This window comes from Oncorhynchus mykiss, chromosome 18 (assembly GCF_057628025.1).
Source record: "Oncorhynchus mykiss isolate SJ-2025 chromosome 18, ASM5762802v1, whole genome shotgun sequence".
Lineage (NCBI taxonomy): Eukaryota > Metazoa > Chordata > Actinopteri > Salmoniformes > Salmonidae > Oncorhynchus > Oncorhynchus mykiss.
The window spans coordinates 70,246,548-70,265,511 of record NC_143039.1 but is presented as its reverse complement, the minus strand read 5'-3'; the positions used below and the strand labels follow the sequence as shown (position 1 = coordinate 70,265,511).

General features: G+C 45.3%; 1 protein-coding gene across 1 annotated transcript in view; it reads right to left on the bottom strand.

Moving 5' to 3' along the window:
* LOC110496879 (polyamine-transporter SLC45A4) overlaps positions 1 to 18,964 on the bottom strand; it is a 66,597-nt gene that overhangs the window by 23,506 nt on the left and 24,127 nt on the right. The window contains exon 3 of the mRNA XM_036953470.2: positions 17,321 to 18,108. Within this exon, the coding sequence (XP_036809365.2) occupies positions 17,321 to 17,615 (295 nt within the window). The 5' untranslated portion in view covers positions 17,616 to 18,108. The remainder of the gene's footprint in view (positions 1 to 17,320; positions 18,109 to 18,964) is intronic.

The following is an 18,964-nucleotide window of genomic DNA, read 5'->3' as shown; positions in this document are numbered from 1 at the left end:
AGACTGAGATTGAGAGAGAGAAGCTGAGTGAGAGTGAAGATATAGAAGCTGAGAGAGAGCGAGACTGAGCTTGAGAGAGAGAGAAGCTGAGTGAGAGTGAAGATATAAACTGAGTGTACAAAACATTAAGAACACATGTTCTTTCCATGACTTAGACTGACCAGGTGAATCCAGGTGAAAGCTGTGGTCCCTTATTGATGTCACTTGTTAAATCCACTTCAAATCAGTGTAGATGAAGAGGAGGAGACAGGTTAAAGAAGGATTTTTAAGCCTTTTAATACAATTGCGACATGGATTGTGTATGTTTGCCATTCAGAGGGTGAATGAGAAAGACAAAAGATTTAAATGCATTTGAACGGGGTATGGTAGTAGGTGCCAAGCACACTGGTTTGTGTCAAGAACTCCAAATGCTGCTGGGCTTTTCACGTTCAACAGTTTCCTGTGTGTAGCAAGAATGATCCACCAACCCAAAGGACATCCAGCCAACTTGACACAACTATGAGAAGTGTAAGAATATTTCCAAGATAAAGAGAGAGACAGAGAACTAACAGCCAATAGAGGACTAAAGATCAATGGAAATAGTGTTTTTTTCTGTAGTAGGGGATTAATGCAGGGACATGGGAGGAATTTGTCTGTATATTGAGTCTGAAATAGGATACTTATCTGGCCATTGGCCCAGTTTTATTGCAAGGAATTCTAATTGGTCAACCACAGGCTAGGGCTGGGTTATAAAACTAGATCCTGCCCCTTTGTTCACTGGAGAGAGTCTCAGGAGAGCATCACTGAGGACAGGGGAGAATGACCATCTACTTCCACGCATGATTTGTCCTATTTGAATAAACCCTGATTTGATTTGGGGTCTGTGTTATTAAAGAATAACATAAACTGCTAACAAAAGCATTGGAGTCAACATGGGCCAGCATCCCTGTGGAATGCTTTCAACACCTTGTAGAGTCCATGCCCTGACAAATTTAGGCTGTTGTGAGGGCAAATGGGGGGGTAGCAACTCAATATTAGGAAGGTGTTCTTAATGTTCAGACACATAGAGAAAGAGATAAAGAGAGAGAGAGAGAGAAAGAGAGAGAGAGAGAGAAAGAGAGTGAAAGAGAGAAAGAGATTGAGGGACTAAAAGAGAGAGATGCCAGTTTAAATGCATTGACACATTTGTAGCCGAGCCCCTGAGAGGTGAGAGCGGTGGAAGTAAGGGGGGGGAGACTGGCCTACATCGTGTTGGGATGTGAGTCATAGCGTTTGCTGCTTCCCAGCAGTGTGAGGGGGAGTGTCCGTGAGGAGACTATTTTATAAAACGGCCATCCATTCCAGAAGAGATGCGTTCCTACTCACACAAACACACAACATTTGATGGATGGAGGCAACAGAGCACTCGTTTCCCAGTTAAACAGTAGTGCGGTACACTCTTAGAAAAAAAGGGTAGAACCCTTTTGGGTTCCGTGTACAGGGTTTTACATGGAACCAAAAGGGTTGTACCTGGAATCGAAAAGGGTTTCTCCTATGGGGACAGCCAAAGAGCCCTTTCAGGTTCTAGATAGCACCTTTTTTTCTAAGAATGTAGGGAGCAGTGATTAGAGCAGCCGGGTCTACAGTACTGCCGGTTCCACTGTACTGCCGGGTCCACTGTACTGCCGGGTCCACTGTACTGCCGGGTCCACTGACAAAGTACTATAGCTTGTAAACAACTTCAGAAAACCAGAGGAGAGAAACTTCAATTCATTCTGTAGCCTAGAGATAACTATCAACAATAGACAATAACACTGAAATACAATTAAGAAACTAAATAAACTGCATCAACAAAATGTCATTTTGTTACGCACTTAAGAAGTGAAACATGATGACAGGTGGAGGCTCCTGCCAATAGAGCCACCGGTGGCACAGCGGCCTGCCTGCCTGCCTTCCTGCAGTTGACATCGAAAAGGGTGATTTAATTACCGAGGGCGGTTTAAAGTGCACCCAGTGATGAAGAGCTTTGCCAGGCTCCGCCGACCGAGCAGAGAGCAGGGTGTATCTGACTCTCAAATAAGAGACCTAGAGACAGACAGACAGACGGACGGACAGACAGCGTTTGTTTGTTTTCCGTGCTGAGCTGAGGGTGTGTGTGCATGTCTGTGTGTGTGAGTGAGTGAGAGTGAGAGGGGGGTTGTGTTTGTGTTGGTGCATTCATTAAGCAGCGAAAGGAGATGCTCAGGACCCAGGTTGGGGAGTCCGTACTGCCCTGTAATACAGAATAGAAGACAGCCAGAACAGGGGAGTCCGTACTGCCCTGTAATACAGAATAGAAGACAGCCAGAACAGGGGAGTCCGTACTGCCCTGTAATACAGAATAGAAGACAGCCAGGACAGGGGAGTCCGTACTGCCCTGTAATACAGAATAGAAGACAGCCAGGACAGGGGAGTCCGTACTGCCCTGTAATACAGAATAGAAGACAGCCAGGACAGGGGAGTCTGTACTGCCCTGTAATACAGAATAGAAGACAGCCAGAACAGGGGAGTCCGTACTGCCCTGTAATACAGAATAGAAGACAGCCAGGACAGGGGAGTCCGTACTGCCCTGTAATACAGAATAGAAGACAGCCAGGACAGGGGAGTCCATACTGCCCTGTAATACAGAGTAGAAGACAGCCAGGAGAAGAGCTAGCTCAGCAGTCCCGCAGTATGAATCACACACACACGCACAGCTGTCTGTTCCCCCTTCTTAGCTCGTAGAACAGTAGTGTCATCAAGGTGCCTTCAAGGTCATTTGCACAGTGCGGTAAGATAATGTATTGTGTGATAGCAGTGTACGGGTGAATGAGAAGAGAGGGGCTGTCCTCAGCTCTGATTGATTGATTCCTAATGTAACAAGGAGATTTTGTTTTATGCTGCATCCACTCTGCTCGCCTTTAAAACTGCAAGACACACACACACACACACACACACACAGCTGTTAGTCAGCAGTGTTACATAATACTGCAGTAGTCAGTAGTCAGCCACAGTCCTGGGACACTGCAGTAGAGGCGGAGGAAGAGAGGATTCTTCCTCCAATCAACCCCAGCAGAGACACTGTGAATTTAACACAGATGGGGACAAAATATGACTAAATTGCGTTGTGTTGTATGTTTGCAGATTATTAAAGGGATTATTAAAGGGATACTTTGGGATTTTTGGCAATGAGACCCTTTATATACCTCCGCTAACGTGAGTTAGCATTGGCTTGTGAAATTACCTCCAACTTCCTTCATACTGGACACAGAGACATAAAAATGGTATCCACAACTTCATCTGACTCTGGGGAAGTAGGTAAAGGGCCTCCTTGACAACATCCCTTTAACACAGCCCCACAAAGTCAAATCAGACAGAAGATCGCTAAAAATTAGACATTTCTTACATTATACTGTCGTCTCCATGGACTCTAAATTCCCCTTTTTACAACTGGGAGTAAACCACAGCATCACAGATTCTAGGCTAAAATGAACTGCTGGAGTAGCATCTGCAACGTTCTGTGACAACACAACAACAACACAACAACAACAACAACATTACCACCCAGTCACTACACCTCATTAAACATTCTCTATTGGAAGCTAGTCAGACAAATTAGGTTCCCAACGGGGCTCCTGGAACGAAATAGGTCACAGTGTGGGTGTTTCCTGCTTTTGTGGGCACAGATGGCTCAAGGTTCGGAGAGTGATGACGATGGCTATATTGAAATAATACAAACCCTAAATGAATAGGTCTCGCTCTAGCCAACGGCTCTGGGTTCACCAGGCACTGATTGTTTTGGGGAAGCTGATGAAAAGCCTCACAGGCCACGAAACAATGGAAGACAACCAGAGAGAATAAAAGGTTGATTGTAAAGAGCGTGGTAATGTTTATGATATTAAAAAGAACAGAGGCCAACATGGACCATAAAGCTCCTAGGCTTAATGTTTCCCATCAGGGTTGGGGTCAATTCCATATTCAGGAAGTACACTGAAATTCCAATTCTATTCAATACTTCTCAATGGAGGGAAAATGTGGAATTGGGTTTACTTTCGGAATAGAAATGGAATTGACCCCAACCCCGGTTCCCATCCTTTTATTACCAATGGTTTTGTTTCTAGTTGGCCTGTTATAGTCAATCTATGTTCAACCCATCAGATCCATGGTCACTGTGATGTCTAGGAACAAGACGTTAGCCTAACACTTTGCATAATGCATTTTATTGTCAAATTAGCTAAAGCTCACACTGACAATTATTAAAAAATCCATTATGAAAGAGAGAGAGTGTGTGTGTGTGTGTGTGTGTGTGTGTGTGTGTGTGTGTGTGAGAGAGAGAGAGACACTCGGCTCTATCTGTGAGATGTGGCATACCCATGAGGCACGGCACAGTGATGTCTGGGGGCTGGCAGCAGGCTGGCAGCAGGCTGTGAGATGCGTGTGTGTGTGTGTGTGTGTGTGTCTCAAAGCCTCTCTCTATCAGTAAGCTCCAGAGTCACGGAAGGTTCCTGCCCCCTGCCTGCCCACACACACTGCTTCCCGTGTGACATCACACACACTGCTTCCCGTGTGACATCACACACACACACTGCTTCCTGTTTGACATGTAATAAGGTAAAGGGCCCCATAGGACGACATGGGATGAGCCCCATAGGACGACATGGGATGAGCCCCATAGGACGACATGGGATGAGCCCCATAGGACGACATGGGACGAGGCCAGTACTGGACAAATGAACGAGCACATGACATGACGCACACAGCTCATATCAGAGTGCTATATGTCATCTAGCTATCATCTCACGTTAATGAAAGGAAAACGCCCCAGCTTAATGTGAATTAAAGCAGTTAGATCTGATCTGAAAGTGATGAGATGAGTCTACCGCAAGTCCTCCATCTCGTTGCCTGAGTTCAACTGTGAGCAGTCAGAGAAATGGCAAAATCTCTCCTTGCTGTCTAACTGGGAGGGAAAGAGGGACAGAGAGCCAGCAGTAGTGGGTGCCCTGGGGGGGCGTGTGTGTGTGTGTGTGTGTCATAGCAGTATAGATTTCAGAGGTCTACTAGCAGTTCATTAAACCCACAGTGGGATTTCACAGTGTGTAAGTCACTGGCTGTTCTTTGATCTGTGGCCACGCCATAACCTTGCTGAGATTGGACATTGGACATATGCTATGCAATGTTCAGCTAGTTTAGAGGTAGGTAACTTGATGTTTTAACTGAACTGGAAGAACAGGTGACCAGACCAAGTGATCCATTAGCTCAGTTGGTCAGGTCTGGTGCCTCCAATCCTGCAGCACCTGCAGCACTCCAGGAACAGGGTTGCCTACCCCCGAGATAGATTACCTAAACATGTCATCTAGCATTATTTATTGGAGTCAACTGTGTAGTGCAAAACGTGGACCCAGGGGGACCACAGGACTGGGTTTGGGCAAGGACAAAACCCAAAACGTGGACCCAGGGGGGGGCCACAGGACTGAGTTTGGGCAAAGACAAAACCCAAAACGTGGACCCAGGGGGGGCCACAGGACTGGGTTTGGGCAAAGACAAAACCCAAAACGTGGACCCAGGGGGGGCCACAGGACCGGGTTGGGGCAAGGACAAAACCCAACACGTGGACCCAGGGGGGGGCCACAGGACCGGGTTGAGGCAAGGACAAAACCCAACACGTGGACCCAGGGGGGGCCACAGGACCGGGTTGGGGCAAGGACAAAACGTGGACCCAGGGGGGCCAAAGGACCGGGTTGGGGTAACCCTGATCTGGGCTATGTGACCCTACTTATACAATGTCCAACTGACAATATCCAACTAATTATTTTTCCCAGAATTCAATGTCCATCTAACAATGTTGAATGTCCAGCTATGCTACCCCACTGTCCAACTAACTTTTCCCCAGAATTCAATATGCAAGGTATGCAGGAATGTTGGATGGGGATTGAGGACTAGTATTTTAACAGAGAACCACAACAACACAGCCTTAAAATTCCACAAATTCCAGCCTCATTAGAAATGCCACCTGTCCAGTGTTTTTCCAGTTGGATCATCCCTCCCATCACCAGCTGAGAGTTGGGTTTGTCGGTGACCTCACCCCCCAAAAATGATTCCACAGAGAAAAACAGGTGGGGGGGTTTAAAAAATGTGCCGGCTCACACATTCCCGCCTAGCAAACTTCTCAATCTCCATCTCTTTGTGGCGATTCTTCTTATTCAGCATTGGGAAGTAAACACGGACGGACAAAACGGAAGCCTCCTTGCTGCCTTGCAAATAGTTGGCATTTCTGGACAACATACCATAGGGCAGGGATGCCAGGGATTAGCCAGTGGCGTGGCGTTATTATCCAATCATACGATATGCCTACCGTTAGTTCATCGGGCAGCCGGAAAACCTGTGAAGTTCACAATTCATTTGCATTGGGGACGGAAAATAACCAAGATGACCGGCTGTCGGACAGATGTGTTGTTTTACTGTGTTGGGGCGTAATCAAATATTTAGCCTCAATTGAAGCATGGCTGGTTAGATTTTTTGCATACTCTGTAGCATGATGATAGTACTCATAAATCACACGTCCTACTGCAGCTGTTACGAAATAGTAAAAACCTATAAATAGGCACGTTTGACTGTCTATGTAGCATATATCAGTGGACAGTCAAACGTGCCTATGTAACTAATGTGAAATGGCTGGCTAGTTAGCGGTGCGCGCTAGTGGAGTTTTAAATCGATAACGTCACTCGCTCCGAGACCTTGAAGTAGTTGTTTCCCTTAGGGATTTTTCTTAACGTTAAGGATCTTAACTTTTGTTTTAACGTTTCAACATTCACACCCTCCATCTAAACCTATACCCAGCCTTCCAACATCCAAACATACCCTGGATCCATCTAAACCTATACCCAGCCTTCCAACATCCAAACATAACCTGGATCCATCTAAACCTATACCCAGCCTTCCAACATCCAAACATAACCTGGATCCATCTAAACCTATACCCAGCCTTCCAACATCCAAACATAACCTGGATCCATCTAAACCTATACCCAGCCTTCCAACATCCAAACATAACCTGGATCCATCTAAACCTATACCCAGCCTTCCAACATCCAAACATAACCTGGATCCATCTAAACCTATACCCAGCCTTCCAACATCCAAACATACCCTGGATCCATCTAAACCTATACCCAGCCTTCCAACATCCAAACATAACCTGGATCCATCTAAACCTATACCCAGCCTTCCAACATCCAAACATAACCTGGATCCATCTAAACCTATACCCAGCCTTCCAACATCCAAACATAACCTGGATCCATCTAAACCTATACCCAGCCTTCCAACATCCAAACATACCCTGGATCCATCTAAACCTATACCCAGCCTTCCAACATCCAAACATACCCTGAATCCATCTAAACCTATACCCAGCCTTCCAACATCCAAACATACCCTGAATCCATCTAAACCTATACCCAGCCTTCCAACATCCAAACATAACCTGGATCCATCTAAACCTATACCCAGCCTTCCAACATCCAAACATACCCTGGATCCATCTAAACCTATACCCAGCCTTCCAACATCCAAACATACCCTGAATCCATCTAAACCTATACCCAGCCTTCCAACATCCAAACATACCCTGAATCCATCTAAACCTATACCCAGCCTTCCAACATCCAAACATACCCTGAATCCATCTAAACCTATACCCAGCCTTTAAACATCCAAACATAAGGCTGGGATGAATCCAGGTTCCAACATCCAAACACCGTTTTAGCAAGCCTGGCTTTATATAGATTAGAGCAAATCCACAACCTTATTCATGAGTTTTACAACAGTAGGAATAGATTAACCTTATGCATGAGTTTATACAACAGCAAAACTAGATTAACTTCAGCTATTAGTTTATAGAGCAGTAGGAATAGATTAACCTTAGTCATAAGTTTATATAACAGTAGGTCTAGAGTAACCTTAGTCATAAGTTTATATAACAGTAGGTCTAGAGTAACCTTAGTCATAAGGGCAGATGTCATGTAAACTGGTATTATTCTTAATGTTAGACACACACACAGAGAGCGAGAGCGAGAGCGAGAGAGAGAAAAAATGCAATATTAGGAAGATGTTCATAATGTCTGGTATACTCAGTGTATATCGTCTAGTTCCCATACATTGTCTGGTGTAATGCCATTCACTCTAGGCCTATTCAGGTAAACAGTATTACTTATAACCTATAATCCCATGCACTGTATAGTTCTCGTATATCATGTGGTTCAGATGAGCTAGGCTTATTCATCTAAACAAATGTCACATTTTTGGTCGTTACCCTTCTGTGAAGAAAATAATAAACAATGAGTGTGGTTGAAAAATGAGCAAAAAGCACTGATACGGGGATATTATTCTCCTGAGATTGTGTTCCCACGTTTATGAGCCATGAGTGGGTTCCTGTTGGGGAAAGCCACAACTCTGTAGAGGAGCCAGCCAAACATTCACAGGAGACTCAGACCATAGAGTTCTCAGTGGTACTGCGAACGGAACAGTGGAACATGCACACACACTTTTGCATATACTATACTTAACAGCCTGGGCAAATATATATATATATTTTTTAAAGAAATTGTTACATAAACCTTGCGTGCTACCTCTTAGCGTTGCTTATGTCACATCTGTACATCACTCCATCCACTCCCTCTTACCAACCCTCTGCCCCTCGCTCTCCCCCTTCCTACCCCTTTATCACGTTCCCACTCTCTCCCCCTTCATCACATTCCCACTCTCTCCACCTTCATCATGTTCCCCCTCTCTCCCCCTTCCTAATGTTCCCGCTCTCTCCCCCTTCCTACCCCTTCATCATGTTCCCGCTCTCTCCCCCTTCATCATGTTCCCGCTCTCTCCCCCTTCCTACCCCTTCATCATGTTCCCGCTCTCTCCCCCTTCCTACCCCATCGTTATGTTCCTGCTCTCTCCCCCTTCCCACCCCTTCATCATGTTCCCGCTCCCTCCCCCTTCCCACCCCTTCATCATGTTCCCGCTCTCTCCCCCTTCCTACACTTTCATCATGTTCCCGCTCTCTCCCCCTTCATCACGTTCCCGCTCTCCCCCTTCCCACCCCTTCATCATGTTCCCGCTCTCTCCCCCTCCATCACGTTCCCGCTCTCTCCCCCTTCCCACCCCTTCATCACGTTCCCGCTCTCTCCCCCTTCCCACCCCTTCATCACGTTCCCGCTCTCTCCCCCTTCCCACCCCTTCATCATGTTCCCGCTCCCTCCCCCTTCCCACCCCTTCATCATGTTCCCGCTCTCTCCACCTTCATCATGTTCCCCCTCTCTCCCCCTTCCTAATGTTCCCGCTCTCTCCCCCTTCCTACCCCTTCATCATGTTCCCGCTCTCTCCCCCTTCATCATGTTCCCGCTCCCTCCCCCTTCCTACCACTTCATCATGTTCCCGCTCTCTCCCCCTTCCTACCCCTTCGTTATGTTCCTGCTCTCTCCCCCTTCCCACCCCTTCATCATGTTCCCGCTCTCTCCCCCTTCCTACACTTTCATCATGTTCCCGCTCTCTCCCCCTTCATCACGTTCCCGCTCTCCCCCTTCCCACCCCTTCATCATGTTCCCGCTCTCTCCCCCTCCATCACGTTCCCGCTCTCTCCCCCTTCCCACCCCTTCATCACGTTCCCGCTCCCTCCCCCTTCCCACCCCTTCATCATGTTCCCGCTCCCTCCCCCTTCCCACCCCTTCATCATGTTCCCGCTCCCTCCCCCTTCCCACCCCTTCATCATGTTCCCGCTCTCTCCCCCTTCCTACACTTTCATCATGTTCCCGCTCTCTGCCCCTTCATCACGTTCCCGCTCTCCCCCTTCCCACCCCTTCATCATGTTCCCGCTCTCTCCCCCTCCATCACGTTCCCGCTCTCTCCCCCTTCCCAACCCTTCATCACGTTCCCGCTCTCTCCCCCTTCCCACCCCTTCATCATGTTCCCGCTCTCTCCCCCTTCATCACGTTCCCGCTCTCTCCCCCTTCCCACCCCTTCATCATGTTCCCGCTCTCTCCCCCTTCATCATGTTCCCGCTCTCTCCCCCTTCATCATGTTCCCGCTCTCTCCCCCTTCATCATGTTCCCGCTCTCTCCCCCTTCATCATGTTCCCGCTCTCTCCCCCTTCATCATGTTCCCGCTCTCTCCCCCTTCCCACCCCTTCATCATGTTCCCGCTCTCTCCCCCTTCGTTATGTTCCTGCTCTCTCCCCCTTCCTACCCCTTCGTTATGTTCCTGCTCTCTCCCCCTTCATCACGATCCCGCTCTGCCCCCCACCCATACCTAGCCTGCACACCTGACTCAGCATAAATGACACTTCTGAAGACCCATGACACAGTTATTACGACACTCTTAAAATAAAGATGTAATCTTTTTTCTAAGAGTGTACTAAGGCGAACCTCAAATGGTGACATAATCAGAACGCTGAACAGCAATGACAACCACCAGCAGACCAAGGAATTGAGGCGTCTCAAGCCGAATCAGTTCAGTTGAATCTGACCCTGACTGTCACCATCCTACAATGATGTTTGTTTACATATAATTGTATTTGAACAGCTCTAGTGGAAAATACCATTACCCTTCTCTACTGTAGGCTGTGTCAACAAACATCCCCTACGTGAGCTGCCTGTTGAGGGCTCAACATTTTTTTTAAATGTTTTATTTCACCTTTATTTAACCAGGTAGGCAAGTTGAGAACAAGTTCTCATTTACAATTGCGACCTGGCCAAGATAAAGCAAAGCAGTTCGACACATACACAGAGTTACACATGGAGTAAAACAAACATACAGTCAATAATACAGTAGAAAAATAAGTCTATATACGATGTGAGCAAATGAGGTGAGATAAGGGAGGTAAAGGCAAAAAAAGGCCATGGTGGCAAAGTAAATACAATATAGAAAGTAAAACACTGGAATGGTAGATTTGCAGTGGAAGAATGTGCAAAGTAGAAATAAAAATAATGGGGTGCAAAGGAGCAAAATAAATAAATAAATAAAATAAATACAGTAGGGAAAGAGGTAGTTGTTTGGGCTAAATTATAGGTGGGCTATGTACAGGTGCAGTAATCTGTAAACTGCTCTGACAGCTGGTGCTTAAAGCTAGTGAGGGAGATAAGCGTTTCCAGTTTCAGAGATTTTTGTAGTTCGTTCCAGTCATTGGCAGCAGAGAACTGGAAGGAGAAGCGGCCAAAGGAAGAATTGGTTTTGGGGGTGACCAGAGAGATATACCTGCTGGAGCGCGTGCTACAGGTGGGTGCTGCTATGGTGACCAGCGAGCTGAGATAAGGGGGGACTTTACCTAGCAGGGTCTTGGAGATGACCTGGAGCCAGTGGGTTTGGCGATGAGTATGAAGCGAGGGCCAGCCAACGAGAGCGTACAGGTTGCAGTGGTGGGTAGTATATGGGGCTTTGGTGACAAAACGGATGGCACTGTGATAGACTGCATCCAATTTATTGAGTAGGCTATTGGAGGCTATTTTGTAAGTGACATCACCAAGTCGAGGATCGGTAGGATAGTCCGTTTTTACGAGGGTATGTTTGGCAGCATGAATGAAGGATGTTCTGTTGCAAAATAGGAAGCCAATTCTAGATTTAACTTTAGATTGGAGATGTTTGATGTGAGTCTGGAAGGAGAGTTTACAGTCTAACCAGACACCTAGGTATTTGTAGTTGTCCACATTTCTAAGTCAGAACCGTCCAGAGTAGTAATGTTGGACGGGCGGGCAGGTGCAGGCAGCGATCGGTTGAAGAGCATGCATTTAGTTTTACTTGTATTTAAAAGCAGTTGGAGGCCACGGAAGGAGAGTTGTATGGCATTGAAGCTCGTCTGAAGGGTTGTTAACACAGTGTCCAAAGAAGGGCCAGAAGTATACAGAATGGTGTCGTCTGCGTAGAGGTGGATCAGAGACTCACCAGCAGCAAGAGCGACATCATTGATGTATACAGAGAAGAGAGTCGGTCCAAGAATTGAACCCTGTGGCACCCCCATAGAGACTACCAGAGGTTCGGACAACAGGCCCTCAGATTTGACATACTGAACTCTATCAGATAAGTAGTTGGTGAACCAGGCGAGGCAATCATTTGAGAAACCAAGGCTATCGAGTCTGCCGATGAGGACGCGGTGATTGACAGAGTTTGAAATCCTTGGCCAGGTCAATGAATACGTCTGCACAGTATTGTTTCTTATCGATGGCAGTTAAGATATCGTTTAGGACCTTGAGCGTGGCTGAGGTGCACCCATGACCAGCTCTGAAACCAGATTGCATAGCGGAGACGGTATGGTGGGATTGGAAATGGTCGGTAATCTGTTTGTTGACTTGGCTTTCGAAGACCTTAGAAAGGCAGGGTAGGATAGATATAAGTCTGTAGCAGTTTGGTTCATGACGGGCTCATCAGGCTAGGTTCAAATAAACGCTCAATAACAACAAAAGAAAAGTGCAGTTACACAGTGGGTCGCCATCCTAACCTGCACATCAAGAACAATACTGCTGCGCTCTGTCTTTCCCAAGATGTTCGGAGGAAACTGATGGTCAGAATGCAGGGTACTGGGTTTCTAGTTTAGGCCTATTCCCTGGGGCACCTATTTAGTCTAACTCGTCGCCTATGGCTTCATATTGCTATAGGAGAAAAGTCACTTCTTTAACGGTCAAAAGTAGTGCATTATATTGGGCACTATACAGTATAGGGAATAGTGTGTATGATAATGTACAATGGTATATATAGAATTTTACCTACCAAATGTAGGAAATTGGGTTGTCACTCTGCCAAAAACAAATAACACATCAATCAGTGATAGCTTGTGACGACAGAGGCCTACTTTACGTCAAAGGAGAGAACGAAGAGACGTTTCAACAGACTGTAATGACGGACGGCATTGTCTCACCTTATGATGAACACCGTCAGACAATACTGAAGTCAAACGCTAAGTCACTTCCACATGGGGTGTTTCCCTGGACTGGACCAAGCTCCAGTACCATGCCATTGGTAGATAACCCAGAGCACGCAATGTCACCCACACTATCATTGAAACTCAGTCTGAGTGAGGAGGTAGGTCTATAGGCCCTGGTCAAATGTAGTATACTATAAAGTAAATGGCATGAGAATGGGTGCAGGGAACACATGGAGTTGTAAACTCAGTCAAAGCTCTGAGCAGAGAATGTCTCTCTCTCCCTCACTCCACACCTCTCCCTTTACTACCCCCCCCCCCCCCACCCCCGCTGTGAGGTGGCTTGACGTGAGAGCGGTGAGGTAGGTAGGGTGTCTTTGGCGCCAGGCTGGATTGTGGTGTTTCAGAGAGCTGTAATCCCCAAGCAGACACACATTTAGAGGCATATGGACAGCCAGAGACAGCTAGCTAGCTAGACCCTTATAAACACTGGAATCAAAACTGCCGTGAGACAGAGGTGGCTGGATGGACTCAAAGGATGATTTAATGGCATTAATAACAGAACAGTTATCCTGATGGAAACACAGCCCCTCTTCACTACATCTGAAAAAGTATTTGTTAGGTGATTTTTATCCACATCTGTAGTCGACTGAGCTATCATTAGTCAAGAAGAACACTGGTGTATCAGCGCATCCCCCAGCATCCCCCACGTGGTTATTCCTCTGCTAAGTCACATCCAGTGTCTCTATACATTGCTGCCGCCACAACCCCAGGCCAGTCAAACAGTATGATTTACTGTTTACCGTCGAGATAGCATCTAATCAGATGGACTGTAAAAGGACTGGAGCCTTGTCTTTCCTAGGCAGGCCTGTTATTAGGGCTGTGGCAGGAACACTGAAGAGCAGGAAGGACCTTGAATTCTTATCCAATGTGTTTACGATGGACGTTTGGATATATTGTGTGGAAATGCTGTGTTGATATAGATGTGGGGATATGTTGTGTTGATATGTTGTGTTGATATAGATGTGGGGATACGCTGTGTGGAGATACGCTGTGTTGATATAGATGTGGGGATATGATGATATAGATGTGGGGATACGTTGTGTTGATATAGATGTGGGGATACGTTGTGTTGATACGCTGTGTGGAGATACGCTGTGTTGATATAGATGTGGGGATATGATGATATAGATGTGGGGATATGTTGTGTTTATATAGATGTGTGGATATAGATGTGGGAATATGATGTGGGGATATGTTGTGTTGATATAGATGTGGGAATATGTTGTGTTGATATAGATGTGGGAATATGCTGTGTTGATATAGATGTGGGAATATGCTGTGTTGATATAGATGTGGGGATATGATGTGTTGATATAGATGTGGGGATATGCTGTGTTGATATAGATGTGTTGATATAGATGTGTGGATATAGATGTGGGGATATGCTGTGTTGATATAGATGTGGGGATATGCTGTGTTGATATAGATGTGGGGATATGCTGTGTTGATATAGATGTGGGGATATGCTGTGTTGATATAGATGTGGGGATATGCTGTGTTGATATAGATGTGGGAATATGTTGTGTTGATATAGATGTGGGAATATGCTGTGTTGATATAGATGTGGGGATATGTTGTGTTGATATAGATGTGGGGATATGCTGTGTTGATATAGATGTGGGGATATGCTGTGTTGATATAGATGTGGGGATATGATGTGGGGATATGCTGTGTTGATATAGATGTGGGAATATGTTGTGTTGATATAGATGTGGGAATATGTTGTGTTGATATAGATGTGGGGATATGATGTGGGAATATGCTGTGTTGATATAGATGTGGGAATATGTTGTGTTGATATAGATGTGGGAATATGCTGTGTTGATATAGATGTGGGGATATGCTGTGTTGATATAGATGTGTGGATATGTTGTGTTGATATAGATGTGGGAATATGTTGTGTTGATATAGATGTGGGAATATGCTGTGTTGATATAGATGTGGGGATATTATTTTTTTTATTTATTTATTTTTTAAATGTAACCTTTATTTAACTAGGCAAGTCAGTTAAGAACAAATTCTTATTTTCAATGACGGCCTAGGAACAGTGGGTTAACTGCCTGTTCAGGGGCAGAATGACAGATTTGTACCTTGTCAGCTCAGGGGTTTGAACTTGCAACCTTCCGGTTATTAGTCCAACGCTCTAACCACTAGGCTACCCTGTTGATATAGATGTGGGGATATGTTGTGTTAATATAGATGTGTGGATATGTTGTGTTGATATAGATGTGGGCATATGTTGTGTTGATATAGATGTGGGGATATGCTGTGTTGATATAGATGTGGGAATATGTTGTGTTGATATAGATGTGGGAATATGCTGTGTTGATATAGATGTGGGAATATGTTGTGTTGATATAGATGTGGGGATATGTTGTGTTGATATAGATGTGGGGATATGCTGTGTTGATATAGATGTGGGGATATGATGTGGGGATATGCTGTGTTGATATAGATGTGGGAATATGTTGTGTTGATATAGATGTGGGAATATGTTGTGTTGATATAGATGTGGGGATATGATGTGGGAATATGCTGTGTTGATATAGATGTGGGAATATGTTGTGTTGATATAGATGTGGGAATATGCTGTGTTGATATAGATGTGGGGATATGCTGTGTTGATATAGATGTGTGGATATGTTGTGTTGATATAGATGTGGGAATATGTTGTGTTGATATAGATGTGGGAATATGCTGTGTTGATATAGATGTGGGGATATTATTTTTTTTATTTATTTATTTTTTAAATGTAACCTTTATTTAACTAGGCAAGTCAGTTAAGAACAAATTCTTATTTTCAATGACGGCCTAGGAACAGTGGGTTAACTGCCTGTTCAGGGGCAGAATGACAGATTTGTACCTTGTCAGCTCAGGGGTTTGAACTTGCAACCTTCCGGTTATTAGTCCAACGCTCTAACCACTAGGCTACCCTGTTGATATAGATGTGGGGATATGTTGTGTTAATATAGATGTGTGGATATGTTGTGTTGATATAGATGTGGGCATATGTTGTGTTGATATAGATGTGGTGATATGTTGTGTTGATATAGATGTGGTGATATGTTGTGTTGATATAGATGTGTGGATATGTTGTGTTGATATAGATGTGGGGATATGCTGTGTTGATATAGATGTGGTGATATGTTGTGTTGATATAGATGTGGTGATATGTTGTGTTGATATAGATGTGTGGATATGTTGTGTTGATATAGATGTGGGGATATGCTGTGTTGATATAGATGTGGGGATATGCTGTGTTTATATAGATGTGGGGATATGATGTGGGGATATGTTGTGTTGATATAGATGTGGGGATATGCTGTGTTGATATAGATGTGGGGATATGCTGTGTTGATATAGATGTGGGGATATGCTGTGTTGATATAGATGTGGGGATATGATGTGGGGATATGTTGTGTTGATATAGATGTGGGGATATGCTGTGTTGATATAGATGTGGGGATATGCTGTGTTGATATAGATGTGGGGATATGCTGTGTTGATATAGATGTGGGGATATGCTGTGTTGATATAGATGTGGGGATATGCTGTGTTGATATAGATGTGGGGATATGCTGTGTTGATATAGATGTGGGGATATGCTGTGTTGATATAGATGTGGGGATATGCTGTGTTGATATAGATGTGGGGATATGTTGTGTTGATATAGATGTGGGGATATGCTGTGTTGATATAGATGTGGGGATATGCTGTGTTGATATAGATGTGGGGATATGATGTGGGGATATGCTGTGTTGATATAGATGTGGGGATATGCTGTGTTGATATAGATGTGGGGATATGTTGTGTTGATATAGATGTGGGGATATGTTGTGTTGATATAGATGTGGGGATATGTTGTGTTGATATAGATGTGGGGATATGCTGTGTTGATATAGATGTGGGGATATGATGTGGGGATATGCTGTGTTGATATAGATGTGGGGATATGCTGTGTTGATATAGATGTGGGGATATGTTGTGTTGATATAGATGTGGGGATATGATGTGGGGATATGTTGTGTTGATATAGATGTGTGGATATGCTGTGTTGATATAGATATGGGGATATGATGTGGGGATATGTTGTGTTGATATAGATGTGGGGATATGATGTGGGGATATGTTGTGTTGATATAGATGTGGGGATATGATGTGGGGATATGCTGTGTTGATATAGATGTGGGGATATGATGTGGGGATATGTTGTGTTGATATAGATGTGGGCAGCGTCAACAGTTTGGTAGAGTATGTGAATTCACCCACCCGGCTCCTTCATCATCTGCATGACTCTGGTTAACTCTTGCTGTGTGTCTGTGTTTACATACGTGTGCACATGTCTGTACAATCTCCATGCTTCATATAGTGATCTCTTACCTATTTGCAGCAGTACAGGCGTAACCAGGGCTGTTTCCATGGCGTAGCAGAACTCTCGTCCGAACATGACGGCTCCGTGCATCACCCACTGGCGCAGCGGGATCCGGTCTATAGACCCCTCGCTCACCGACTCCTCCTGGCATGACTCCAGCACCAAACCTCCTCCTGCTCCTCCGTCTCCTGTAGAGGCAGAACCTGTGGTGGTTTTCTTAGCAGCGGGGACCACCATCACCCCCTGCACTTGCATAGCATCGGCCTCAGAGTTCTGGGGAGCCATTTTCTTCTTCTTCGGCATGCACACAGCCAAAACGCACAGCCCTTCAGGCTCCAGAGAAAAATAAATAGATCTGTATTCATACACTGGCGGTGACAGGTGTGAGCTCGTCCTCAAAGTAGCTCCCTCTGCTGTCGATGTCCTCAAATGTCGTTATCAGGAAGAAAGAATAATCTCTTAAAGCGTACAATACATTCCTTGTGTGTTCCTTAAAAGAGGCATTGGGTTGTTTTTCAGGGTGGGCTGTCAACTCAGGCAGCTCAGAACCCCACAGGCAGGTTCATTTAGTGTGAAGAAGGACGTGTGAAAATTAGATGGCTTTTCCTCCCTATCTGTGTTGGTTTACTGTCTACTAGAATCAGTAAAAATCCATATCAATTGCCATTCAGTTAATACCAGTTTCATGATGTGTGTGGAGGATGTGCAGAAGAGGGAGGGCAGGCGGCAGGGCGGAGGGCAGGAGGCGACACAGGTGAGAGCTCCTCTGTGAATCCCCATCGAGTGGCCGATCAATCTGCACATACCCAGGATGCACCACGGGAATAGTTGCCAGTAAGCCAGAGAGAGAGAGAGAGAGAGCGAGAGAGAGAGAGAGAGGAGAGTTAGTTATTAAAATGGAGGTTGGCAGACTAATGACAGTAACGTTTTTAAAATTCCAGTAACACTGCAGAAAACTGAACCATGCCAACCTGTACTGAACCACACTAGTCTAATACAGAATGATATGGGTCAGTTTGGCTTGATTGTGGAAAAGGTGGAAACAGATTCACAACATTGTTTAAAAAAACTCTTTGAGTTGAATCAAAGATGATTTGATGATTTAAGCATGCAAAAGGCCTAGTTCATAGTCATCTGGCTATTCGTAGTGTTTAAGCCTCTGGGCAGAGACTGGTGCATACTGTACAGGGTAGAGTATAGAGAGAGGGAGGGAAGGAGAGAGAGAGAGGACCCACACGCTCCTCACACACCTCCCGGGGGATTTTCAGTATCCTCCTTTATCCTGTGATAAAGCATGAATAAAGCTGCCTTTAATAACCAACCCCTCCTGTCTGTCTGTGGGTGTCTCTGTGTGTGTGTGTGTGTGTCTGCGTGTGTACTGTTGTGTCCTGAACAAACAGCTAGGCATTAGAATGACTCAGAGGATTGAGTCTGGGATGGGGAAATGTCAGGCTGGTCTGTGTGAGTGAATCAGTAGCTTCCTGTTGGTTTTTAAAGGCAGAGGCAGTGAGTGGCAAATCCAGTAACATTTGAAATTAGAATGCCAATCACATCTCAGAACCGAGTACATTTTCAGAGCACGTCTGACTCCGGGGGCACAACAAAGATGGTGGATAAATGAAGAGGTCTTTCTCAGGCCATTTACCATTGAA